The 27,048-nt window shown below is 43.1% G+C and overlaps 1 protein-coding gene and 1 long non-coding RNA gene across 2 annotated transcripts in view; one reads left to right on the top strand and one right to left on the bottom strand.

Annotated features, from left to right (window-relative positions):
* Positions 1–27,048, top strand: part of thsd7ab (thrombospondin, type I, domain containing 7Ab) — a 488,245-nt gene that overhangs the window by 101,218 nt on the left and 359,979 nt on the right. Inside the window, exon 2 of the mRNA XM_072460164.1 lies at positions 16,366–16,588. Within this exon, the coding sequence (XP_072316265.1) occupies positions 16,366–16,588 (223 nt within the window). The remainder of the gene's footprint in view (positions 1–16,365; positions 16,589–27,048) is intronic.
* LOC140373589 (uncharacterized) overlaps positions 1–27,048 on the bottom strand; it is a 528,683-nt gene that overhangs the window by 428,033 nt on the left and 73,602 nt on the right. The gene's annotated exons all lie outside the window — the stretch shown is intronic.

Here is a 27,048-nt window from a genome sequence, read left to right as displayed (position 1 = left end):
TAAGTGTGAGAAAGAAGAGAGAGCGTTTACACCGCGCTGCCAGCTGTACCAGGGCCTTATGATGATATACGATGATATGATTCATTCAAAAGCATGTAATGCTGTTAATAAGCATTTTTTTACCATTTTAAAATAATGTAAAAATATACTGTACAGTACATACAATCAAATCGGGTGCAAATAAGTCATATAGTGCAATGTGAGAGAAACTGGAGATGATTATAACACAAGGTGAGTGAAAGTAAGGCAATAGTGGTCATATCAGTGTCCCAAACATGATGATTTTTAGGGCTTTACTCAGGATTTATGGTGTTATGACCCCAAAACGGATAAAACATATTTATAAAAGGACACTGGAGACAAAATGCAAATTCAAAAGATTGTATTAATACAAGTATTTAACCTAAAACAAATACCAAAAACCTGCAAAAAGCCCCGTGCCCAAAAATATAAACAAAGTTACAACAGAAAGATGGACCTGGTGGGCCAGCCAAACACAAACAGGAGCGACACCGGGCCAGCCCCGTACAGGGCCGTAGGAGCCAGTGTCGACACCTATCTAGAAGAAAAGTACAAAAAACCCTAGCTAAAGCCCAAAGTAAAAACGAAAACAGGACTACCGGTCCCACTAGGCCAAAACAAAAAGCTAACGCTGACAAAAAGCTACCAACCATGCAGACAGCAGGGAGGCGGAACCGAACGTAGCGTGGAGCGAGCGAGTGTCGAGCGTGACGACATACAAGTGAGAAGAGAGCAGACAGGGAGCGCACATCCGGGCGCTCCATTTAAATGCCCCAGGGCACACAAAATGGGACCGGGAGCCAATCTATGAAAAAAGACTGAAAAGATAATTAAACGATATCGATCAAAACTAGGAATATATAAAAAGACTAATCTAAGAACAGAACAGAAAAAATATGAATACAAACAATAGGGGGAAAAAGTGCTCAAACCTAACAAGGAGTATACCGATTTTATTGAAGAAAAACATATACTGCACTTGGATTCAACTAAGTAAATACAGAGCCTGCTACTGATTAATTGGTGCATAGGTGATGAACTTTCAGCTGCAACACAGTTTTTAGGGCAGTGAGGGCCTTCTTATTTCTGAAACAACCACATGGAAAGACAAATCCTGTGGTCATGGAAAATATGTCAGTGGGGGAGAATGGTCAAACCATTGGCTTCAAGGAGAGAAAACATCAAAGGAGACTAATTTACTGTAGATCTGAACCCTAGTGAGAACCTTTGGGATGATCTGGAGCAGGCTTTTTGCAGTGGCCACGCTCCCTTTATCAATACAAAATCAATTGGTGAAAAGTAATGCAACGCTGGATGAAAATAAATCATTCACATTGCAGAAGCCTATAGAACCTATGCCACAATGAATATGTGCCGTAGTCAAAGCTAAAGGTGGTCCTACAAAATATTAGAACATTTTCCTGTGGTGACTTTTCTTTTGAACAGGCACAGGTGTACTTTCAGGCATGAAAGTGGCCTTTTGACCCAAACTATATGTTGTGTTTTAAGTTGGAGATTACATTACTAGGTGACAGAAGAGTGTCTCAAAATTTTAGCTTGAGCACCTTTTGGACCTAGAACTATTCAAATGTACCTAAATCCTCATATGAGGTGGGAGAGGATTAATAAAATGTGTACATTATTTTTATTACATTATTTTCAATTTTCTGTGATGGTAAATTACTTGTTTCAGTTTGTTTTAGTTTAGTGCTGCAAAAACAATCTCACCTAGTAGTACAATAAAGATAATTTTGAACATGAAACACACCATTTGGGGTCTTAAATTGGTCATTAGTAGAGGATATGAAGTACTCCCAGTACTTACTCCCAGTCTGAACCTCACTAGTCCCAAGTCATCAGTCATATGTTGGACTCAAATTCACTGGATTTGGCCAGATTGAGTTTGTTTGTGATTTTATTTTTGTTCCCATTTAGATGTAGCTTTTATCAAGAGGGAATGTACAACTAGCTTCATACTGCTAGAATATGTAGAAATCATAATTGCTTTGCTCAGTGGTTTGAGAAACTTGCTTTGATATTTTTGTCTGTGATCAATTCAACATGTGTTAGCATCTATTTGTGACAATTTGTGTTTTCAAATGGTAGAAAATGGTGTGGTTTACATAATTTCTGTTTCAGCTGTACAACATGCAGTACTCCCTGCAGATCAAGTGATTATTCGGTTACTTATCCTTCTGGGGTCATGAGTTAATGGATTGTTACTGTAGTTGTACATCTTCAAAGTATGTGTTTTAAGCTATACCGTTAAAAAGAGAGGGGAAAAAAACTAAAACTAAATTGTCTTGGACCGAGAAATATTCCATAATTACAATGATAGCCCAACACATGCTAGTTTCCAATTGAACTAAGGGAGTGTCTGCAGAGCCGCGGCACGCGGCCGAAACTGCCATGTTATTTTTGTGCCGGCCGCGCGCCGCGGCTCCTGAAACTGCGCCGCTATTTGACCGCGTTTTAGCGCCGTTTTAGACCGCGCCGGGTTAAGGTTAAGGTTAAGGTTAGGGTTAAGGTTAGGGTTAAGGTTAAGGTTAGGGTTAAGGTTAGGGTCAAGGTTAGGGTTAGCCATGACGCTATAAGAGAAGTCCCGCGGTTCCTGAAACTGCAGCTACGGCCTTGAACCAAAACCGAGTTCATATCCAACCTGTGTTGGGAGGGGTTCGGGAATTGAGTCCTGCAAAAATTCAAATTGATTAAAACCATTGCCTGCTGCCACACTGACCTCGGAGAGAATCAGCAGTCTATAGAAACATTTCAACTGGTTCAATTTGGAGAATATTGGTACTGTACAAATGTGTTTCCACTACATTATATTACAAGAGACATTAAGATGTGGCATGGAGGGGTAAACTAAAATAATAAGAATTTCTATTTATGAATGAATTGCTTATTAGGAAGCGTGCTGTTAGCATGCTAACGTTTGAAAACTTTACCATGATGGTTATAAAAAGCACTTATAAACATGTTATGGTGAATCATTGCTATGCTCAGTACGCATCATGTAAGTGAGAAATACACGTGGACAGCTGCAAAGAGTTTTAAAATTAACTAGTTCGGTTTTTCGTCAAATATGCACTTCAGTACCCTGTTGCAGAAGTTACAGGCAGTCTGCAAGTAACTCGCTCAAAATATGTGTAAATGTGAACCATGCAAAATACATTTCCCCTGTAATTTTTTGTCCTCATTACAGTCCTTTTTAACCATCCGCGGGTGGTCTCTATTATATAATCGTCTACCAGAGGCCTGGGAGCTTGAGGGTTCTGCGCAGTATCTTTGCTGTTCCTAGCACTGCACTTTTCTGGACCAAGATGTCCGATGTCTTTCCTGGGATATGCTTACGCCATTCCTCCAGTTTGGGGGTCACTTCCCCATGTGCTCCGATCTCTACGGGCACCACCGCTTCACGCTCCAGGCCTTCTCCAGCTCCTCTCTGAGGCTTTAGTATTTCTCTAGTTTCTCATGTTCCTTTTTCTGGATGTTACCATCCCATGGTACTGCAATGTCCACTACCATGGCTTTCCTCTGCCCCTTGTCGACGAGCACTATGTCCGGTTGGTTCGCCATTACCATTTGGTCTGTCTATATCTGAAAGTCCTAGAGGACCTTGGCTCGGCCATTCTCCACCATCTTTGGAGGTGTTTCCCACCTTGTCCTTGGGGTCTCCAGCCCATACTCTGCACAGATGTTTATGTACACTACACCAGCCACATAAGATAAGATAAGATATTCCTTTATTGGCCACACATGGGGAAATTTCATAATATGGTTATGGCGCTTCATGTATCCTGTCCCTGCCAGCATCTTACACTCTGCAGTTATGTGGGGGATTGTCTCAGGGCTCCCTTTGCACAGCCTACACCTTTTGGTCTTGTCTGGTGTGGTAGATCTGGGCCTCTATTGATCTAGTGTTCAAGGCCTGCTCCTGTGCTACCATGATCAGGGCCTCTGTGCTGTCCTTCAGACCGGCTCTTTCTAGCCATTGGTAGGATTTTGTGATATCAGTTATGTTCTGCGGTACATCCCCCTGTGGTACAAGCCCTCTCATGTCCCGCCAGCACCTCATCATCCTCTGTTCCCCATTGTCTGAGACATTCACTGAGCATGTTATCTGTAGGGGCCTTGTACTTGATGTACTTATGGATCTTAAGAGTTTCGTCCTGAATAGCGGCTCTCATGCTCACTAGCCCCCGGCGTCCTTCCTTGCGGCTAGAGTACAGTCACAGGGTGCTGGATTTGGCTGCACCCTCCATGCATGGAACCCTCCATGCATGAAACCCTCCATGCATGGTCACAAGCTTTTGTGTCTTAACTAGGGATGCATACCTAAACCCACGTTCAGGTTCAAGTCCGGATTCGAATCCAGAGGTTTAGGTTCAGGTCCGGACCTAATGAGTCCGGCTGAACCCATGCCATTTTTGCATAATGTTATAACAGCATAACACAAGCTACTTGGCTAAATTAAGTTGAAGACACTTGAACAAGGACGACTGTCAAACACAAGGCTTAACTGCAGAGTGAAATAAACTCAACTTGTCTGATTTATTCACTGTTTTTAACAGAAATTAAAACTTACAAATCACAAGCTACTAGCTAGCAGCTAAATTATAGCTTAACTAACAGTTAATGTGTTTTACTTGAGGAACAAGAGCATGTTGAGTATTGTTGACAGAGTCAGTCTGGGTCAAGGGTCAAAGCAGCTGTTTCATCTGATTCTATGTTTTGCCTTTAGATACATTTCCACTCTTTAATTTTTTAGATCCATTGGCATCAAAAGTCAGGTAAAAACCTTCAAACAGACAATACACCAGTGTAAATAATTAAGTCACAGTGTAAAATAACAGAGTTACAAAAACTAGCATAAAAGTCAACTTGAATCACTATAAAGCAATCAACTTAGCAGTATCAAAAGTAGAATATGAAAATATTTTACACAACACATCAAAATAATACATCATATTAGCAGCATTAAACACCAGACCATATTTAACAACTGTAGAATACAAATACAAAATACTATTACAAAATATAAACTCCAATTAATGAATGCAGAAATTAAGCAATATTACTTTGACTTAGTATTTACTTAATGCCAAATACATCACACCACAACATAACACTTAAGTTATTTAATTCATATTTACACCCAGACCAAAGACCCAGACAAGACCACGCTGACCCCGCCCCTTTAACACGCAGCACATTAACAATCACAACATCGCACGCGGTGGCCACAGCTTAAACAGTTCAAATAAAGCCAGTGATTTTACCGGCTGCCGCTTCAATGTTGCAATTTCACATGCAATTGTTTCAATGATACACACCGCGCTGTCTCTCGCATCTTTAAACTTATTTCACCGGCTTCAATTTTATGCCCGGAAGATGCGTGCGTCACTATATAGGGTCCGTGTGCGCCATTGACAGCGACGCATGGCAGTGTTTACGTCTTTTCCAGCGCAAATTTCGCGATCAATGGAAGGTTTAAGATGGTTTAGATTCTAGAACGAAAAGGATATAGTATGTGAGTGCTATATTTTTTTATGAGTCCAAAACCGAATCACCGGGGTTTCGTTTTTTTTGGACCTGAACCGAAACGTTTTTACAAGTCCAGATCCGGTCCGTCGTAGCGGTATGCATCCCTAGTCTTAACATCTGTTGTCTGTATCTCCTACTTTGGCCAACTTATTATTCCTGCAGGGTATCGGATCACTTGCAGGGCATAGCAGTTTATTGCCCGGGACTCATGAAAGTTCTTACCACTGGGCTGGCTTCTGAGGACTTGCTTCACTCGTTGTAGGTATTTGGCGGTAGCGGCTTTCCTTGTTACCTCTTCGAAGTCGACCTTTGCCTGTGGAATTCCCAGGTACTTTTAACTGTCCTCAATGTCTGCTATCGTTCCTTCTGGGAGTTAGAACCTCCTCTGTGTGGACTACCTTCCTACTCTTAGTCACCATGCGACCACACTTCTCTAGTCCAAATGTCCAAAAGGGTGGTTTTCCTCAACCTCATCGAGTTCCCTATGAAGGCTCTTAGAGCCCCATTGATGTTGCACAACTCCAAGCATTCAATGATCCAAGTGTGTGGCATTGAGTCGTATGCTTTCTTGTAATCAATCCAGGCAGTGCTCAGTTTGGTGTGTCGGGTTCTACAGTCTTGTGCGACTGTTCTGTCTACCAGGAGCTGATGTTTCGCACCTCTGGAATTGATCCATGTGCCCACTTGGACTTCTGCTCTCCTGCACTTGTAGGCTGCAAACACAGCACCCACAGGCTCTCTTCCTCGTCTCTGGTGACTTTAACCACGCTTCTCCCTCTTCTGTTCTACCAACACACACCCAGTATGTTACCTGGCCCACCAGAAACAATAGAACATTGGACTTGTTTTTTGCCAACACCATAGAGGCTTATTCTTCTTCCCCCCTCCCTCCCCTGGGCAGCTCGGACCACAACCTTGTACATCTGAGGCCTGTGTATGAACCCATCGTGCGCAGGCAGCCTGTGGTGTCCCGTGAGGTGAGGATGTGGTCTGCTGAGAGCGAGGAGGCTCTGAGGGACTGCTTCAGCACCACTGTCTGGACTGAGCTCTATAGCCCACATGGGAGGGACATCAACACCATCACAGAGTGCATCACTTCTGTTTTGAGAACATTGTTCCCTCCCGGACGGTGCAGTGTTTTCCAAACAACAAGCCATGGATTAACCGTGAACTGAAGGCTGTGCTGAAGGAGAAGAAGAGAGCCTTCAGGTCAGGGAACAAGGAGGAGCTGAGGACTGTGCAGAAGGAGCTGAGGAGGAAGATCAGGCAGGCTGAAGCCGGCTACAAGAGGAGGATGGAGGAGCAGCTGCAGCAGAAGAACATTCAGGGAGTGTGGCGAAGCCTGAAAACCATCTCGGGCTTCAAAATCCCCCCTGCCCAGACAGAGGGGGATCTACAGCGGGTGAATGATTTAAATGCTCACTTCTTGAGATTTGATCGACCCGCCCCTCCCCCCGCACAGTTGCATGCTCCCTCTTCCACAGCCGGACAATGCCCTACATCTGTTCCTCTTCACTTCTGCGCCCCGGACCATCAGCTCCCCACTTCGCCTGGACTCACCCATCCCCCCAGCACACAGTCCCCCTGCCAACCAGTGAGGAAAGCTGCAGGACCTGACGGCATCAGCCCCAGGCTCCTTAAGTCCTGCGCAGATGAACTGTGTGGAGTTATGGAGCATGTCTTCAACATGAGCCTGAAGCTGAGGGTGGTACCACAGGTCTGGAAGACCTCCTGTCTGGTACCTGTGCCCAAGACACCGCGCGCCAAAGACCTCAACAGCTTCAGGCCGGTGGCTCTCACGTCCCACCTGATGAAGTCACTGGAGTGGCTGGTCCTGGACCACCTCCGCTCCACCGTGAGCTCAGCCATGGACCCGCTGCAGTTTGCATACCGGCCTGGCATCGGAGTGGAGGACGCCGTCATCTCCCTGCTGCACCGCTCTCTCTCTCACCTGGAAAAGCCTGGCAGCTCTGTGAGGATCCTGTTCTTCGATGTTTCCAGCGCCTTCAACACCATCCAGCCGTTGCTCCTGAGGGACAAGCTGGAGACTGCTGGTGTGGAGTATGACCTGGCAGAGTGGATCCTGGACTACCTCACGGACCGACCCCAGTTGGTGAGAGCACGGGACTGTGTGTCTGACACTCGGACCTGTAGTGTGGGAGCGCCCCAGGGCACTGTCCTTGCGCCCTTTCTCTTCACCCTTTACACTGTACACTGCAGACTTCAGACACAACACGGACAGCTGTGTCCTGCAGAAGTTCTCTGATGACTCTGCCATCATCGGACTCATCACGGACGACGATGATGCGGAGTACAGAAGACTGGCACAGGACTTTGTGGACTGGTGTCAGCAGAACCACCTCCTCATCAACGCGGGGAAGACCAAGGAGATGGTGGTGGATTTCCGCAGACGCCACCTCACTGCCCCCTTACCAGTGAACATCCAGGGACGGGACATTGAGAGAGTGGACTCATACAAGTACCTGGGTGTTCATCTGAACCACAAACTGGACTGGACTCATAACACAGACGCACTGTACAGGAAGAGCCAGAGTCGGCTCTACCTCCTGAGGAGACTCAGGTCTTTTGGAGTGACAGGGCCACTCCTGAAGACCTTCTACGACTCTGTGGTGGCATCAGCCCTCCTGTACGATGTGGCCTGCTGGAGCAGCAGTATCACAGAGAGGGAGAGGAGGAGGCTGGACAAAGTCATCAAGATGTCCAGCTCCGTTCTGGGCTGTGCTCTGGACTCGGTGCAGGAGGTGGGGGACAGAAAGGTCCTGGCTGGATTCACATCTGTGCTTGACCATGAGTGCCACCCCCTGCAGGACACCCTGTCTGCTCTGGAGAGCAGCTTCAGTGAGAGACTGATCCACCCTCGCTGTGTGAAGAAAAGGTTTCGCAGGTCTTTCCTTCCTGCTGCCGTCAGACTTTATAACAAACACTGTTAGTCCTGAACACTCGCAATACTGACCTAACCATGTGCAATTCCGTCATATGTGCAATTCCGTCATATGTGCAATTACTGTCGTGATTCATGTGCATTTACTGTGAAATGTATGTGCCGTTGTGACACATATTCATGTGCAATTACTGTCATGACCACACGCAATGGTATTTATGTATTTATTATTATTTATTTTTATCTTTATTATTTTTCCCCTCCATCCCTTGTTGGGTAATGGGAGGTTTTGTCTATGGGAGTTTTTGTTTATAGGAGATCTTCTATTGAGAGTGTTTTTCAAACTTCCTATAAGTTATCTGTTCTTTTCTTCTATATCTACCTCTGTATCTACCTGCGTTGCATCAATGAAATTTCCCCATGCGGGACAATAAAGGAATATCTTATCTTATCTTATTGACATCTGCAAAACGTGATGCCACAAGCCACAGGTGGTTAGCTGCATTGTTCACATACTCTTTCAAAATGCAATATCGTGCTGGTAAACATGATTTTTATGCTGATGCTCTCTCTTGACGTTGCCATGCAGAAGTAGCAGACAACGTTCACTCAAGAAAAGAATGGGACCTCATTCACCAACTAGCATCCGAGCCAGTCAAGACTGCAGAGATATCTCCTGACATTGTCAACGCCATCTGTCAGAGCAGCCTTGTTAGGACGTTTTATTGATCCCGGTCGAGTCCTTTACAGTTTCTGTTGAAGTCATCCCTGCTGGCTTTGTTGAAGGAGAGTTGCAGGGCATACTTGTCATTCCCTCTTTTTCACACACAGATTTGAGGGAAGAACAGCGTGTCGATCCTGCAGTTTGAGAAGTCATCTACCAGCTGAATACTGGAGAAAAGAGCAGAAAGAGAAGCTACGTCAATGAACATTCAAACTACTCGCCCTCTTGAACTGTTGAACCAGATAGTAGCAATACAAAAGACATTCTGGTGTTAACAGATCACTTTACAAAATTTGCTGTCGCAATTTCAATCGCTAAATTTCAAGGCTAAAACTGTCGCCAAATGTTTATGGAATGACTTTATGGTCTATTATGGCATTCCTGAGCGCTTACAGTCAGATCAAGGAGCAGACTTTGAGTCACGACTGATTAAAGAACTTTGTGATGTGGCTGGGATAAAGAAGACTCAAACTACTCCAGACCATCCGATGGGTAATCCGGTCGAGCGCTTTAATCGAACTCTCTTGGGCATGCTTGGAATGCTCGAGAGCAAACAGAAGTAGAAGTGGAAGGAGTATGTTAAGCCACTGCATATAACTGCACTCGTAATGATGTGACTGGCTTCACGTCTTATAAACTTCTGTTTGGGCGATTGCCACGGCTCCCGGTTGACTTGGCTTTTGGCTTACCAGTGCATGAATCACCATCATCTTCGCAGTCTCAGTATATGAAGAGTTTGAAAGCACTTCTTGAAGAACGTTTCCAGAATCCCAGAATGCCCAAAAGTCCGGTCAAATAAATCCATCAACACCCAGCCACAATGAGTCAGAAGATGAAATTGAACCTGAACCTATCGATCTGCCTAAAGAAGGAGAAGTACCCACTAATGTGCCTGAAGACTCTTCGGCCGGTGCTGAAATACCTCTGGAAGCTGGGGATGTTGGGCCGGTTCACTCTGAGTCATTAGAGGGTGACATAGGGGCTAGACCAGGGGCGTCAAACATACAGCCAAACCCAAAACGTTTTAATCCGGCCCGGAAAAAAAAAATCAATAGATTGGAACGCTTGGAACTTTATTGGAACTATAGTTACATCCGTAACTTTAATTTTTTTTGCTAAAACTACACGTCCCATAATGCCGCTGGTGGCCGCCCCTCCCCCACGCGGCTTTTCACTGCCGTATGTACTGCAGAGGGAGAAGTGCTGAGGAGTAACGACGCGCGCTTTACAGCACTTACGCACCTCGGAGCAGAGGTCTGAGCGAGGAAAGAGAAAGTTTTAGGAAACACGTGGAAGAAAGAAAGTAGGCGGTTTTGTGGATGTTAGAGCTGTGCTAAAAGTGGAGCTAATGTGGAGCTAACAAGAAAACAACTTCTGTGATGATGCTCTGAGGGGAAAACATCCAAACCTCAACAAACCTGGACGGATCAGAAGCCACAGATAAGTCAGAGTGTAATAAAGTATGAACATGACTGTGTCCACACTAATGTGACTGAACACAGACACAATTACCTAATTTGAGTCACTACATGAATAATATGTCACTAAGATCAGCTTAAACTATAAAAATACCGAGCTCATATTGAGTTTGAGCAGAAACATGTCTGTGATATGAACATTTCGCATCAGAAATCACATCCATGTTCCTGTTCCTGCTGCTGCATGAAAATGGACTCAGTCTTTCACCTGCTGCACATCTGTGCAATAGTCTCCACAACTATTACTAGGCTGTAAAAAAGCTATTTATTTCTTATATTTTTGATTGTTTTATTTTGTACACAATATTTGGCCCACGACTCAGCTTGAACGTCAAAATTCGACAAAAGAGTTTGGTTTGATGGAACACTGAAGGCCAGAGGTGTAACTTAACCTCCTTACTTAAACGCTCCCACGTTTGTTTGTATTTAGTGGTGTGTCAGTTCAGGTGTACAGATAACTACACAGATATGGAAATGTTAGTTAGTACATTTAAAAGGTTTTTCGATCTTGAGAATTTTATTTTGTTATGAAGTCAAATACAATATTTTTCAGTTCCAAATACCTATGACTAAATGACTAAATCTCTGTAGCTCAACTCTGAAGTTGTAATGCACATAAACTGGAGCACAGTATTGGTGAAATTACGCTTGTTTTTCTTTCAGTTATTTCAGTTTATAAGAACGTTTTGTAATTTCTTTTAATCGATCTAGTAATTGCTTCAAAAACAGCGCAGGCTATATACAGCTATTTATTTCTTATATTTTTTATTGTTTTATGTTTTACGTTATTTTCGGCCCGTGACCCAGCCTGAGCATCGAAATTCGGCACATGGCCCAAAATGAGTTTGACACCACTGGGCTGGACGTTTGTGTCGTCATCGCCAACCACCTCAGCGTCTTGGGTATTCTTCACTGGGTAACCCACTAATATAAGTTGTTCAAAACTTAATTCACTGCCTGTCTAATGCTTATGCTGAGGTCCTTAGTTTCACTCCTTCAGCAGACTGTCTCTAAATTATAAATCTCGTGTGGATTCCATACAACGCGGACGTGCATGATCTAAAGGGAGAGGGTGTAACCCAGGTGATTTTCTGCTCCTGGTCCATCTCTGCCTCTGTTTTGCCTGCCTGGTCTGTCTCTGCCTCTGTTTCTAAGTTCCTAAATACAGCGAGACTTTGCGCATGTATTGCAAGACTTCGCACGCGAGATTTGCGGCGCTAAGCTCTTTAAAACATGGTACATGGCGCTGTTGTTCGGGAGGAGTGTGGGCCTCGATGTTGTTAAGCGGTTGAAGCCCTCTAAATGTTACATTATACTGATATACTACTCTTAAAAGTTTTGCACTTTGACTTTTGTTAACGAGAGGAAATGTCCCATCAAAATAAAAGAGGAAGAGGAAGTGAAGGCATTAATTGCGCTCCTGCTGGCCAATTGCGAAAAATACACAATATCTGTACTGCACTTTTTTTCATGGTGTCTTGAGGAGAATATAACCCATGAGTTTCAAACAAATCAGACAATGTTGAGTTTTTCACACAATGGGTAGATTTGTTACATGGGTATTAATTATTTCCAATCAGACCATAAAAACTCATTAGTGAGTGAAATATGAGCTCCGTAAATCAATTCCATTAGGCGTGACTTAAATTAAGCCTTTTTTGAGAGCATGTTAATATAATTTTTTATGTTTTTTTTGTCATGGAATCAGACAATACACCAATGCTATTCCCTAACACATAGAGAACACAATTCAACTTAGAATATGAAACGACACAGAAATATCAGACATTTGTATGGCAAGCTTGGGAGAAAACGCCGGGACTGGTCACGCCAGGCTGTTGTGATCCTCCTGCGTCTCACCCCGTTTTTTCCCATGCTGGTTGGTTTTATTAGATATTCTGGAATAGGCGGGTCACATTTCTCATTGGTCAGCTTCACATCAAGGCACTTGTTTTACAGCTGGTATTTTTCCTAGAGATCAAGCCTTGGGTAAACATTACCCAAACTCCTCTGGGCTGTCACCCCCCCTAGGGTAAACATCCTTTGGCCCATCTTTACGACCCCTTCACAAATGCAGTTTGTCACACACCCGTTCTTCTCTTAGACTAATGATGCAGATAAAATATCACTATTATGCAGATAAAATACATCACAGAAATATAATCATATATTCACATTTTATCACATTTTTATTTTTTGCTCTAGGTGGCGCTGTTGCGACGGCGTTCTTGCAAGCTCCATTTTATTCAATTTCGGGCCGAGCCGATTGCGTCCATACCCCCATGTGGGACTTTTCATCAATGTTCAGGGGGTCAAAAATGCCAGAGTTGTGGCAGAAAACATGAATAATAATAAAAAGAAACCAGGGGAGTACAATGGCTCCTCACATTCCATGGCTCGAGCCAATAATAATAATAAGAAACCAGGGGAAAACAATGGCTCCTCGCATTCCATGGAATTAACTCCATTCCATGGCTCGAGCCAAATATAGCCGCAAGCAGTAATGATTGGCCCTTGCCATGCAACCGCCACGCCGCCATCAATTTGCCCGTTCTTCCAATTTTCCTTTTATTACACATACTGAGTATCAACTACCACTGACTACTACTACTAACCCTACTGCTGAATCTGTGACACTATCTACAAATAAAGGTAAAAGTTGAGGCTACGCCTAACAAATATGACATGGGTCTCATTGACTTTTTTGATCGGGATACAAAAATAAAATTTTGTGCAAAATTTTGTGGTCCCCACTTAAAAACAGCAATTTAAAAAAAAATCTTGGCAAAACGTGCGGTTTTGCCGTACAGACAACATGACGCTTAGAATAAAAATGTGGATAATTTTTGTTGGTCCACCCCTGAAGATAAATCTCACCAAATTTCAGGTTAATTGGGCTAACGCCCAAGGAGGAGTTTGTAAAAGCCTAAAGTGCCTGCATGTTCACGTGTCATCGCTATGGCTACGCCTTGACAAATATGACATGGGTCTCATTGACTTTTTTGTGCCAAATTTCTTAACATTTCAAAAACTAAATATATTACTCTGCATATTACATTTTATTTCACCCTGTAGGGGGCGCGCCAAATAATTTTTTGTCGCTTCAAGTAGGTTTAGGGCAAAAGGTTTAACAACTGATTAAAATTTGACGCAATTCATACTTTGTACAAATTCAAAATTTGGGAAATTTCAGAAATTCTAGTTACAGTTTGCAAATTCGCCGAACAGAGATCGTGAAAGTTATCAAAGTCATTTTGATGCCCCACTCAACACAATTTTCAAAAATTTTCAGCTTTTCAAATCAAATCAAATCAAATCAATTTATTTTTGTAAGGCCCAAAATCACAACAACAGTTGCCTCTGAGGGCCACAGGGAGAAATGAATCAACAATGTCTGTGGTGGTGATGGAGTCAGACAATGTCTGTGGTGGCGATGAAGTCAGACAATGTCTGTGGTGGCGAGGGACGATGTCCCAGGGTCCTCTGTCCTTAGACTCTCCTTCTCGGCCAGGAAAAACTACAAAAAAAAACTCTTTGGGAAAAAAGCGTAGAAACCTGGAAGAGTTCCAGTGAAGGAGAGATCCGACTCTCACAGACGGACAGACGGACACGAGGAGACTGGAGCTGGACCCACTCTTCAGGCAGAAGAGGGACCGTCTGAGTCGAGCTGGACCCACTCTTCAGGCAGATGAGGGACCGTCGGGTACATGGCCAGGGAGGAGTTCGTAAAAGTACGTAATTTGGAAAAACTCCCGAGTCATGCTTGGCAAATTTTTATCTAATATGGCCGATATTTGGTTGGGCGGACTGGGTTGCTGTAATAATATTTTTTGTACATCACATTTTAGAAAAAGGAGGATTTTTCGAGGTGTGTAATGTTTTCGAGGTGTGTAATTTTTTTTGACTTTTCGTCAATGTTCACTGGGTGAAAAAAGGGGGGTTGGTCAAGAAAAAGAAAAAGAAAAAATGAATAATATTGTTTAAACAATGTTTCCCATTTTTGAATATCATAAACTATATATTTTTGGTACGTCATGGTGTGGGTCCCTGGTCACGGATGAGTACTTTTGTTAAAGGCGTAATGGACGATTTTTTGGCCCAAATCTGAGTCTCATTTCCTCGTGGCGTGGACTGCCGATTAGTCCTGCCACGTATCAATCATGAAACGCACCTACTGCTCACCTGCAGCCTCGTCGGCTCGTCCCCAGGAGAGCAGCATGTTTCCCCTTGTCTAAGCGCATGGATCTATCATAATATAGTTCCCTCAGTGTACAGGACAAAATTAAAGGCGCAATGGACGATTTTTCGGCGATTTGAGAACGCAGGCGGAAGTGCGCGCTGATACAACACACACGTGCGTTTGTTTATTAGCGCGACGGACCGCATCAAATCTCTCGTCTCCCGTAGGTTTCCGTCTTCTTCTGAGAGAGCTCGAACAATCTTTCTCCGTCTTCATTTTGTCCCGTACACTGAGGGAACTATATAATGATAGATCAATGCGCTTAGACACGCGGAAACGTGGGACCAGCCGCACGCGGCTGCAGGTGAGCGGTATGATTGATACGTGGCAGGACTAATCGGCAGTCCACGCCACGAGGAAATAAGACTCAGATTTGGGCCCAAAAAATTGTCCATTCAACCTTTAAGACAGAGAAAGACTGTTCGAGCTGACTCAGAAGAGACGGAAATCTACGGGAGACGAGAGATGCGATGCGATCCATCGCGCTAATAAACAAACCCACGTGTGTTTTTTGTGCGTCCGGGGGGAGTGCGCATGCGCACTTCTGCTTGAGTTCTCAAATCACCGAAAAATCATCCATTACGCCTTTAATTTTGAGTGGGCTCCGCCCACTTTGTGTTATTGGCCCTCTATACAATCATAATGTTACATTTTAGGATTACATGCTTTGGGGAACGTTTTCGTGAGCTACTTTGCTCGCGTTTACAACGATAATGTTACATTTTCCTACTAGTAATTAGTATGCACGGGACATGCATGAGTGTGTTAGTGAGTGTTTGGAAGCGAGCGAGCACTAAGCGCTCGATTTTGTGCATGCGCACTTTCGCAGCCGTGCAGCCTTACGAAACTAATAGGCCTCTCTCGCCAGCTTGTGGCGCTCAGGCCTAATAATAATATTTTAAGCAGAAACAATATAGCCGTTTCCACTACAATCACATATTCTACATCATTTGAAAGCTCTGAGCTTTCCCCATGCCACCGTGGGGTGGAATTGTCATTCACCCTCACGTCGTAATTTTAGCAGTTACAAGTATGGCTCATAGACTCTCGCCTACAGTACAATATATCGGAGAAGAGCCGCTGGAGGGACTATGTCTCTCGGCTGGCCTGGGAACACCTCAGGATCCCCCCGGAGGAGACGGGGGAAGTGTCTGGGGAGAGGGAAATCTGGAAGTCCCTGCTTAGACTAATGCCCCCGCGACTCAGCCCCAGATAAGCGGAAGAAGATGAATGGATGGATTTATAGGCTGCTGGACGAACATTGCAATCGCAAATTTCAGGATCATACATCTTGCATGAAAAAAACACAAACAATTACTAGAATATTGAAAGGTGGACACAAACATTTCAAAGAAGTTCGAAAGATAAGGTACAGCATGACAATAATCAGTTTGACTAAATTCCAAAGACAGCCTTGTTTGACTCTGCCTTCTCTCTGTCTGTCTCTTCTCAGGTCCGTGGGGCAGGTGCATGGGCAGTGACTGTGGTCCCGGGGGCAGCCAGAGCAGGGCAGTGTGGTGCGCTCATGTGAATGGATGGACCACCCTCCACACAAATTGTGAGCAGAGCATACGTCCCTCCAACCAGCGTAACTGTTTCAGGGTATGTGACTGGCACCGCGACCTGTATAGCTGGAGCCTGGGCACATGGAAGTCCTGCATTCCCATTATCTTCAGGTAAACACGAGCCATGAATATGTTGTAATAATATTAAGGTTACTGGCAGCATGTTTATGGTGGCCCAAAAGTGCTGAACAAACTATATCTATGGCCACATTTCGACTGGGCCTGGTACCAAGACCGGTTAGAGTATTTTGAAATGGTTCTGTTGATTGCAGAATGTGTAACCATGCCCTGGTCCTGGCTCTGAGGCAGAGCTTTACTACGTGAGCAGCTGACGTCTCCCAAACATACAGTAACAAATGTTTTCTTAATTAATCAAATCTAAGTAGGCAAGGCAAGGCAAGGCAAGTTTATTTGTACAGCACATTTCATACACAAGGCAATTCAAAGTGCTTAACACAGCAGGAAAAATGCATTCAAATCACAAAGAAATTACAGAAACAGAAATACAATAAAATTAACTAAATTAAAAATTATCAATCCGGTGGTTAGCGCTCTTGCCTCCCAAGAAGGAGATTGTGGGTTCGATTCCCGGACCAGACCAACATCACATGATCTCTCTGGGTGGAGTCTGCATGTTCTCGCCGTGTTACCGTGGGTTCTCTCTGGGTTCTCCGGCTTCCTCCCACCGTCCAAAGACATGCATGTGTTAGGCAAAATTGGTAACTCTAAAATTGTGAATTGTGAAAATAGTGAATGAATGTGAGCGTGAACTGTCTGTAATGTCTGTGTCTCTGTGTTGGCCCTGTGACAAGTTGGCCACTGTCCAGGGTGTACCCCGCCTAAGGCCCGAAGTCACTGGGATAGGCTCCAGTCACCCGCGACCCCGAAAGGGAACAAGCGGTAGAAAATGGATGGATGGAATCCAACTGATTTTCTAAACTAATAAAATCACAAACAAAAGAGAAGAGTGCAAAGAAAAAATTGTTTCAGTCATATGTGCAGCTAAACAAAACTGTTTTTAGCTTAGATTTGAACATTGTCAGAGTAGAAGCCTGTCTCACATCTTCAGGAAGACTGTTCCAGGTTTTAGCTGCATAAAACTGAAACGCAGATTCCCCATGTTTTGTCCTGACTCTGGGCACCAGCAGGAGGCCGGTCCCTGAGGTCCTCAGAGTCCGAGATGGTTCATATGGCACTAACATATCCAAGATGTACTTTGGTGCTAGGTCATGGAGAGACTTGTACACAAGCAGAGCTGCTTTAAAGTCTATTCTCTGAGCCACAGGGAGCCAGTGCAGAGACCTGACAACAGGACTAATGTGATCATACTTCCTGGTTCTAGTCAGGACCCGAGCAGCAGCGTTCTGGATGTACTGCAGCTGTTTTACAACTCGTTTGGAGAGGCCAGTGAGCAGGCCGTTACAGTAGTCTAATCTACTGGTGACAAACGCATGGATAAGTCTCTCTAAATATGGTTTTGACACTATATTTTTGATTTTGGCAATGTTTTTTAGATGGTAAAAAGTTGCTGATGTTATTGATTTGACGTGGCTATTAAAGTTCAAGTCTGAGTCCATTATTACCCCCAGATTTCTAACTTGGTTTGTAGGTTTTAGAGCGAGACTCTGGAGGTGACCGCTAACACTTTCTCTTTGTTTCTGTGGGCCAAAAACGATTATTTCAGTCTTGTCTGAGTTCAGCTGGAGAAAGTTGTTTTGCATCCACAAACTGATCTGTTGGATGCAGTGACAGAGTGAATCTACTGGTCCATAGTCACCTGCCGATAGTGAAACATAGATCTGAGTGTCGTCTGCATAATTGCGTATCAACTGACCTAACGGCAGCATGTAGAGGTTGAACAGAAGGGGACCCAGGACTGACCCTTGGGGCACTCCACAGGTCAGGGTCATGTGGTCTGAGACACAGCTACCAATTTCAACAAAGTACTTCCTGTCTTCCAGATAGGACCTTAACCAGTTTAGGGCAGTGCCAGTGATGCCCACCCAGTCCTCTAGTCTCTGTAAGAGGATCCCATGATCGACAGTGTCAAAAGCAGCACTCAGATCTAACAGAATTAAGACTGAGGCTTTGCCCGTGTCAGTGTTCAAGCGGATGTCATTTGTCACCTTGACAAGAGCAGTCTCAGTGCTGTGATGAGGTCTAAAACCTGACTGAAAAACATCAAATGAGTTGTTTATTAAGAGGAAATCTGTGAGCTGTTGGTAAACAACCTTTTCAAGGACTTTGCCCCAAAATGACAGATTAGAGATGGGCCGGTAATGACTCAGTACTGCGGCATCAAGACTGCTCTTCTTTAGGAGAGGCTTTCTGACCGCAGTTTTCAAAGACATTGGGAATGTTCCAGATTGAAGCGACATGTTAACTATGTGAGTGAATGGTGCTAACAAACTGTTCAGCACAGACTTTAGAAATCTGGTGGGTAACACATCAAGGCAGCATGTAGATGAACTCAGACTGGTGATGATCTCATGTTTAGTCAGTTACTGGTGCAAAGTGAGTTAGCTCTAAGTGTCTTGGTTTTTTGCATTGTGGGATTTATAGAATTTTTAATGCCCTGAACTTTGTCATTAAAGAATAATGCAAACTCATTAAACTTGGATGTGGAAATGAGTTCTAACGGCAGCTGAGCTGGAGGGTTTGTTAATCTGTTTACTGTGGCAAACAGGACACGCGAGTTGTTACTGCAGCTTCCAATTATTTCAGAAAAATATCTTTCCCTAGTTCTACATAAGATTAGGTTGTACATGTTCAGCTTTTCTTTGTAAATCTCTTTTTGAACCTGAAGCTTTGACTTGCGCCATTTCCGTTCGGCCCTGCAGCACTCCCTTTTCTGTGCCCTGACCGAATCATCATTTCTCCACGGCGCCTTCTGCTTATTTTTAACCATTTTAGCCTTTATAGGGGCGATGGTGTCCAGAACATTCAAAACACTAGATGTAACAGAGTTCAACAAATCATTTACATTAGAACATGAGACATTTTCAAAGTTTATCATTTCCATAAACAGTGCACCTGTGCCATCACTTATGTGTCTCCTCTGAACAACTGCAGGACCAACCGGAGGTTTGGGAGAAACAGACAGGTCAAAGATGACACAGAAATGATCAGACAGAGCAACATCGATCACATTAACATTTGAAATATTTACCCCCTTTGTAATTATGAGATCTAGAGTGTGTCCTTTGCTGTGGGTGGAGCCTCTCACATGCTGAGTAAGACTGAAGGTTTCAAGGACAGCATCAAGCTCTTTAGCGTTTCTGTCACAAATATTATCAACATGCACATTGAAATCACCTGTAATGACCAAACCATCAAAGTCTGTGCATATGACTGAAAGCATCTCAGTAAAATCATCAATAAAACGTTGGCAGTGCTGGGGAGGCTTGTATAAAACAATGAAGAGAATGGATGGAGACCGTTTTATCTCCATTTTAAAGGAGACATACTCAAATGATGAAAACACCCCAAAAGACAACCTGCGGGTAATTATTTCATCTCTAAAGACAGCACAGACTCCACCCCCTTTTTTGTTTTCTCGTGTTTCAGATTCAAACTTAAAGTTGGGTGGAGCAGATTCTATCAGAACTACATTTCCTGTGTTTTTGTCAAGCCATGTTTCAGTTAAAAACATAAAATCAAGATTATAAGAAGAAATAAAATTATTAATTAAGAGAGATTTGTTACATAAGGATCTGACATTTAGCACAGCAAGTTTCAGACTAGTTTCAGTGGGACTGGGCTTTATCTTTTCACAGGGAATATGAATCACATTTCTCAGATTGGGCCTGGCTCGCATTTTGTTTTTCCATCTGTGTGATGATGTGACTACAGAAATAGCACTAGGGGGGGCTCTTTTTACATAGGGCCCCGGGTTGGTTTGATTTTTAATGTGACAATAAGTCCCGGCAACGCTGAGACCCAGTGCATCCTAGCTATGGGAGATACCAGGTGAAAGGCGAGGTTGGATGGGTGGTGGGGCTTTTGTAGCCAAGGAGAGTTTGGGACCAGGTGAGAGGCGAGGGGGGATGGGTGGTGGGGCTTTTGTTGGTGTAGTCGGCTTGTACAGGGAAGAGTTGATACGTATTGACATAGCCCTTGCTATATTGGGCGTGAGTGGAGCCATCTTAATGCCTGATTTGATCAGACTTTCAAAATGGCTGGGAAGGCCCATGGGTGAGAGTGGAGATGAGAAGGAGAATGATTAATCTTTAGTGGGAGTAGATGTTGCAGGGGGAACCCAGGGCTGGTGTGAAGGCAGGGGCGATGACAGGGATGTTGTTGGGCTTGTCACAGATGGGTCCAAGGCCTTTGAAGATTGTTCCTTTGCTGGAGGCGGTGGAGGTGAATGTGGAGCAGCTGGAGCTGAATCCTTTGCTGGTGGTGGTGGAGCAGCTGCTGATGAATCCTTTGGTGGAGGCTGAGGTTGTGGTGCTTTTGATGTTGAAACATTGGCTCGGTCTCTGGCTGATGGAGCAGGAATTCTTCTCTCATTCCTCTCTTCTCTAACTATCTGCTCAGGACCCTGTCCAGGCCCAGTCCAATGCCTCAGAGCGTGGAGCAGGTTCTCTGTCAGCACCCTCACTCCACCTCTGCATAGGTGGGGGCCATTTCTCTTAAACAGGTCCTCTCGTTTCCAGAATAGATAGAAGTTCTCAATGTAGTGTAGTCCTCTAGGGGTACACTCTTTGGACAGCCATGTGTTCAGCTGAAGAAGCTGGCTGAACTTGTTCATCCTCCTGTCGATGTTTGGAAGAGGTCCACTTATGAATGTTTTGATTTCCATTTTATCAAGCACGTCGAATAACTTCAAGAAGTCTTTTTTCAAAACTTCAGTCTGTTCCCGCCGCATGTCCACTGCACCCACGTGCACAATCAGCTGTTTAGCTCCTCCATGCTTAGCCATAATATTTGGAAGGAGTGACGTTATCTCAGAAACAGTGGCGCTTGGAAAAGAATGTGTGTTTATCTTTTCATGCGTCACGTGACTTATCGCGCCGTCCCCAACTAAAACAATCTGCGTGACCTTGGCTCCTGGCACAGATCCTCCTCGCTGTATTTTGGCCACGTCATCTTTCCTTTTTTCATTTAATTCCATCTCTGAAAGTGGTAAAAATCTGTTGGTGAGCTGTATTTTAGGTGACTTCACGTTATCTTTGTATCATTTAGGCTTTGCTCCAAGTTTGTTCCAAGAAACAGCCTGGTCTTTCTGGTTTTTAGACAGTTTTGGAAACGACACAGAGTCACTGCGGTTTAGGTTGAAAGTAGCAGTTTTTCTTGTAAAAAGTATGCTCTTCTTACCATCGGTTGACACAGGAATGGTATCGTGAAGAACTTTTTCAGATTCCAAAACAAATATCTGTGTTTTCAGCTCATTAATTTCTTGTTGATATTTCCGACAGCGTTCACAGTCTTTCTCCCTTCTTCTCCCGGACATGTCGCTGGCGTCAGATATGTCGTTAAAACTGGAAAAATGTTCTTAAAATCCTTGGTTTACTTGAAAAAGTCTAAAGCAAAAATGTTTGGAAGACAAAAACTGATTAAAAAGCAAAATAAATAAGGAAAGCAGCGATAGCAAGCGGAGTGAGCAAAAAAGCGTGTGCACTCTTCGGAAGCAGAGAAATATCAGTCAAGTAGCGCCAGAATTATACTTTTTAATAATGAGGCTGATCTCTGCCATTCACAAAAACAGACATTTAGTGATTGGCCCTGTGAGATTTGGTTAAAGCTAGGATAGCTTTGTTTTTTGTGCATAGTTTATATTGTCATTGAAAGATGACAGTGAGCTGTGACGGAATTGTTTTTATTTTTTTTTCAATTTAAATGTTTTAATTTTTTCAATTCAAGAACACATAAAAGCAAACAGTGAAAGAAAAAAATGACCAGAGAGAGAGCAGACACAAATTAAAAGCAGAAGACATCCAACCAATAACTGAAAACATAAAATCATGGCCTAGAAAACCCTAAAAGAAAAACGGCTCATTTAGTCCAAAGTCTGTTAGATTTGTAAATGTTCAAGTTAAGTCCGAATGTTATTTTTTCCATATTACGGATGCCATGTAAAATGTTAGTCCCGTCCATAATTGTCGGTACATTTTGTGTGATCCATTTTTGTGAGGGCCTTTCTGTAAGTACTCTTGAGTTCTGAAATCCATTGGAATGGTGATGCCATAAATTGTCTGTAAGGCATTGTTGATCTCAGGCCAAAACATGTAAACAACAGGACAATCCCAAAACACATGATAGTGAGCAGAATTCCCTCCAAATATGTTTTCCCGTGGTTCTCCTATAAGATGTACATATACTTTCCCACACTTCATCAGTCAGAGCAAAGTGACCTTCTCTTTCCCATTTACCCTTTATGTAATCAGTAGAGTGCCTGCTCAGATTATTACATTTGTACAATTTAGATATTAATCCCCTTGAAAGTTTAGATTCAGAAGCTTTAATGAATGTTTCAGTCAGAAGGCTAGGATGGTCAACATTTTTAATTTCTTGGTTATAATAACTTCTTATTTATAAGTACCAATAAAAATCCAAGACAAAGGATTATTTCAAGACCTCAAAGCTCTTCAGATGATTCTCCTTTACAATCTGGTCAAAGACCTTCATACCTTTTGTTGTCCAGAATTTAAATCTTGAGTCTCTTCTATTCGGTGAGAAATGTTGATAGTAAGCCAACCAATTTAAGATTTTAACATCTTTGTTTAGTTTGTATGTTTTGATTAGCTCCTTCTATGTTGTAAGAATAGATTACACCCAAGGGTTCTCCACCTCCCCCAAAGGACCCAAGCGTCTGTCATCTGCCAGTAAGGCCTGCTCAGGAATCCCCGGCACAACATTAATCTCGATATTTTTCCATTGAGCTTCATTTTCTGGGTCACACCAGTACAGCAAGCCTCTCATCTGAGCTGCAATGAAGTCTATTTCCAAACAAGGTGTCACGGCCCTCCCCTGCCTGTTGTGGGAGGCCCCCCATGGCAGGCAGGGGTGGGGCCGCCTGATTTGTGGCACCTGAGTCACATAAATGGTTTGCGCTGAGACTCACTCTTGTATGCTTTTCTTCCCCCCAGGTAATCCCTTTTGGTTTCTGTTCAACGTAGGTTCCAGTTATATTGTACTTTGTACTTTTGTTATGGAACTCGTTATTACTTTATTATGTCAATTTGTTGAAATAAATTATCTTAAACGTTCTGAACGTTTTGTAGTAATTTTCCCCACACTTTTGTTTGTATTGTAGCATGCTGCACACTGTTACATGTGGGGGCTTCGTCTAATTTAGAGTTAATTGTGCTTAAGTATGAGTTAGATTGGTACTTGAGTTGTGTGCTTGTTTAACTTCAGTATTCTGGTTAAACTTTGTGTTTTTTGACTATTTTTGAATTTGTAGTTTGGCATTGTTTGACCTAGCTTGTACTTTTGTTTACAGTAGGTTTCAGTAGGTTACCTTGATGTGCCAGACTGTTTTGTGTGGGGAATTTAGGTTTGGGCCAATTTAGGCGGGTTGAGAGCAGTGAGCATTTGTCTTTTGTGATACTCTGATTTGCAGCTCACATCTGGGCCTATGCTGGGTTTTGCCTGGTGAGAGTCCTCCCCTAATAGGTTTATCAGCGAGTGACATTAAGTGGCTCGTGGTGTGTGGTTTTTTTTTTTTATTTTTTTTTTATTTTTATTTTTTTATTTTTTGTAGGCTGCAGCGAGGTGGGCAGAGCTTCCCTATTCCCTCTCCCTTTTCGTTGGCTCGGGTTCACATCCGTGGGATACTGTGGGTGGCTGCATGTGCAGGAAGTCTACAGCCCCATTGGTACAGTGGCTTTTAGTCACTGGTGATTTAAAAACCTCCCGTCAGACTGCATGAAGACTAGGGGGCAGATAAGATAAGATATGATAATCCTTTATTGTCCACACATGGGGAAATTTCATTGTTGCAACGCAGGTAGATACAGGGGTAGATACAGAGGAAAAGAACAGATAACTTATAGGAAGTTTTGAAAAACACACTCCAATAGAAGATCTCTTATAAACAAACTCCTATAGACAAAACCTCCCATTTCCCAACAAGGGATGGAGGTGATCACGACAGTAATTGCACATAAATATGTGTCACGACAGTGACATTTAGTTAGCTTATCTTTGAGTTTAGTGGGGTGTAACCCAGTTCGGGCAGCAGGTGTGTTTGCAGTTTGTCTAGTTAATTTGGTTGGTCTTTTTGTCAAGATGTCCTCCATTTTGGCTAGTTTTGTTCAGTCACCTTCGGAATTGGCTTTGGAATTGTGCACAAAAGAACAGTTATTGGAGAGCATTATGAAATGTATATAGTGGATGGGAAGTTAAAGGAAACTGTTAGGGATTCATTAAAACAAGGTCTTATAGAAGCTGGTGTTCTTTTTCAGTCTGTTGCCAGTCAAGGAGCAGCTTTACAGCCTAGTCAAGTCATGTTAACTTTTGAGCAGCAGAGGCAGCTGTTGCAAATGCAGCTAGAGCTGGAAAGGTTGAAGTGGCAATAGACCAGTGGTTGAAAGGGAGCCTCAGTTTGATATTTCACAGAATCTTCGGTTACTACTTAAATTTCACACGTTTTGGGATTGACCTGTTTTTTTAGAAATATTGGACCGAGATCTGTAAAGCTCTGCAGACCATAGTTGACATCACCGTCCCACTGAATTTCAGAATTATGTACTTGGGCCTCAAGATTCCTGCCCTGTACACAACTGGCAAATATCTCTGGAAAATGTTGTGGCAAAAAAGGCCCTCACAAAAAGATGGATGACACAAATTACACCGACAATGAAAAACTGGACTGACATCATATTGGACATCTACAAAATTGAAAAAAATCCATTTGGATTTAATCTTTACGAGGACAAATGGTCTGCTTCTGTTTTGTTGTGTTTATTTTAATCATAAAAAAACTTTTAAAAAGAGAATATTTTAAAAATTAAAATTTACTTTTTCAAGTTGAAATTTGGCAAACTTTTTCTCTACACCACACTGAACATAATAGCCAGTAGTGACATAACTCTAAATTGTGAAAATGTTGACTGAAGAAGTATAAAGTTGGTACTATTTGTGGGGGAGGGATGATGGAGGCAAGAAAGGCAGCAGGATTAGAGGTGGCTTGTACCTTGCAAGGGGGGCCTCTATCGCTGAGCGTGGCTTTAATTTCTATTTAAAATGTACTCTTCAACGTCAAATTTGGTCTTACTAGTCAATATCCCCAGATAAATGAACCAACATGTCTTTTTACCAGGTTTGTTCCGGGTCAAATGTGTCTGACCGTGGATAAAGCACGTACATGTCTACCCGGAGACATTTTGAGTTATTCGCAGATTGAAAGTGTGAATTCAAAGCTATCCAATGATGTCTCACTCATGTAGATCTGATAATATTTGAGGAAGTTGTGGTCATTTGAATGTATACAACTCTCAAACCCATTCCCTGAGAAAACGGCCTCTAAAGTTTCTCACCTGAGAGCCCAGAGTCACAGGGGGGCTCATTTGCATCTCATTGAGATAAGCCCTCCCCCCTGTCACACTGACACCACCTTCCCCCTACAGCTGTCACTGAAGACTCAAGAGGAGTGTTGTTATTGATGGTAACTGGACTTGAATTAGAAGTTACTATATTAAAATGGAAATACTTTGATTCTATTCAGAGCCTTTTGTAATCCAAGAATCAGAATCAGAATAGGGTTCATTGCATTTGTCGATAAATAATTCACAGGTGATTCAGTGCAACACAAACAACATAAGATAAGATAAGATAGCCTTTAATGTTACAACGCAGTAGATACAGGGGGACAAAACACTCTTAATAGAAGAACTCTTATAAACAGATGCCAGGGACAGGCATACGAACTGAAACGGGTCCATGGCTTTGAATATATGAGATATGAGATAATAGATATGATATGTACGCCACCAGAGTCCAATTACATCAGAGATCTCATCCTCTTCTTCGTCTGTGCACTCTTCTGTGCTGTGACTCTCGGCGCTGGGCATGTGTTGTCTTTTGCCTCGTCAGCACAGAAAGGCCTGATTTTTTTTTTTTTTTTTTCATGCAGATAAGTTTGCCTGTCAATGTTCAGTCCAGGTGGGACCAGGACATGGAGATTGTCAACCGAAGGCAGAACAGCTGAATTGCGTAGTAGCTGAAATTCCACTGGTTCTGCTTCACAGTGACTTTTCGCAAGCACCACACCTGGTCTCTTGGCATCAAAGCTGTAAACAAATAACAGGACATTTAAGAAATGACATTTAAGAAAACTATTTCACATAAAACACTTAACTATTTTTTTTGTAACACAATGTGAGAGTTTCAATATAAATACCTGAAGTGCTGATAACTCTTGATCTTTGGAAGCCGTCTGAAGAAGGGACTCAGATGCTTCTGCCAGTCGAAGTTCTTGACAAACACTGTGCCATCCGCCGTTCCAACAAGCTGTGGGATATTGAGGTGAGACTCGAGAGCTGTTTTCCACTACCTGATGACAAGGGCGACAATGTAAAAAAAAATGAACAGAAGAAACATGTCTTAAGCAGAGAGCAACGCTG

The sequence above is a fragment of the Eucyclogobius newberryi genome, unplaced genomic scaffold, assembly GCF_026437365.1.
Source record: "Eucyclogobius newberryi isolate DKJ021-1_F unplaced genomic scaffold, fEucNew1.0.hap1 SCAF_3, whole genome shotgun sequence".
NCBI lineage: Eukaryota > Metazoa > Chordata > Actinopteri > Gobiiformes > Gobiidae > Eucyclogobius > Eucyclogobius newberryi.
The sequence above is the reverse complement of the archived record's forward strand: the minus strand, read 5'-3'. Positions and strand labels throughout refer to the sequence as shown.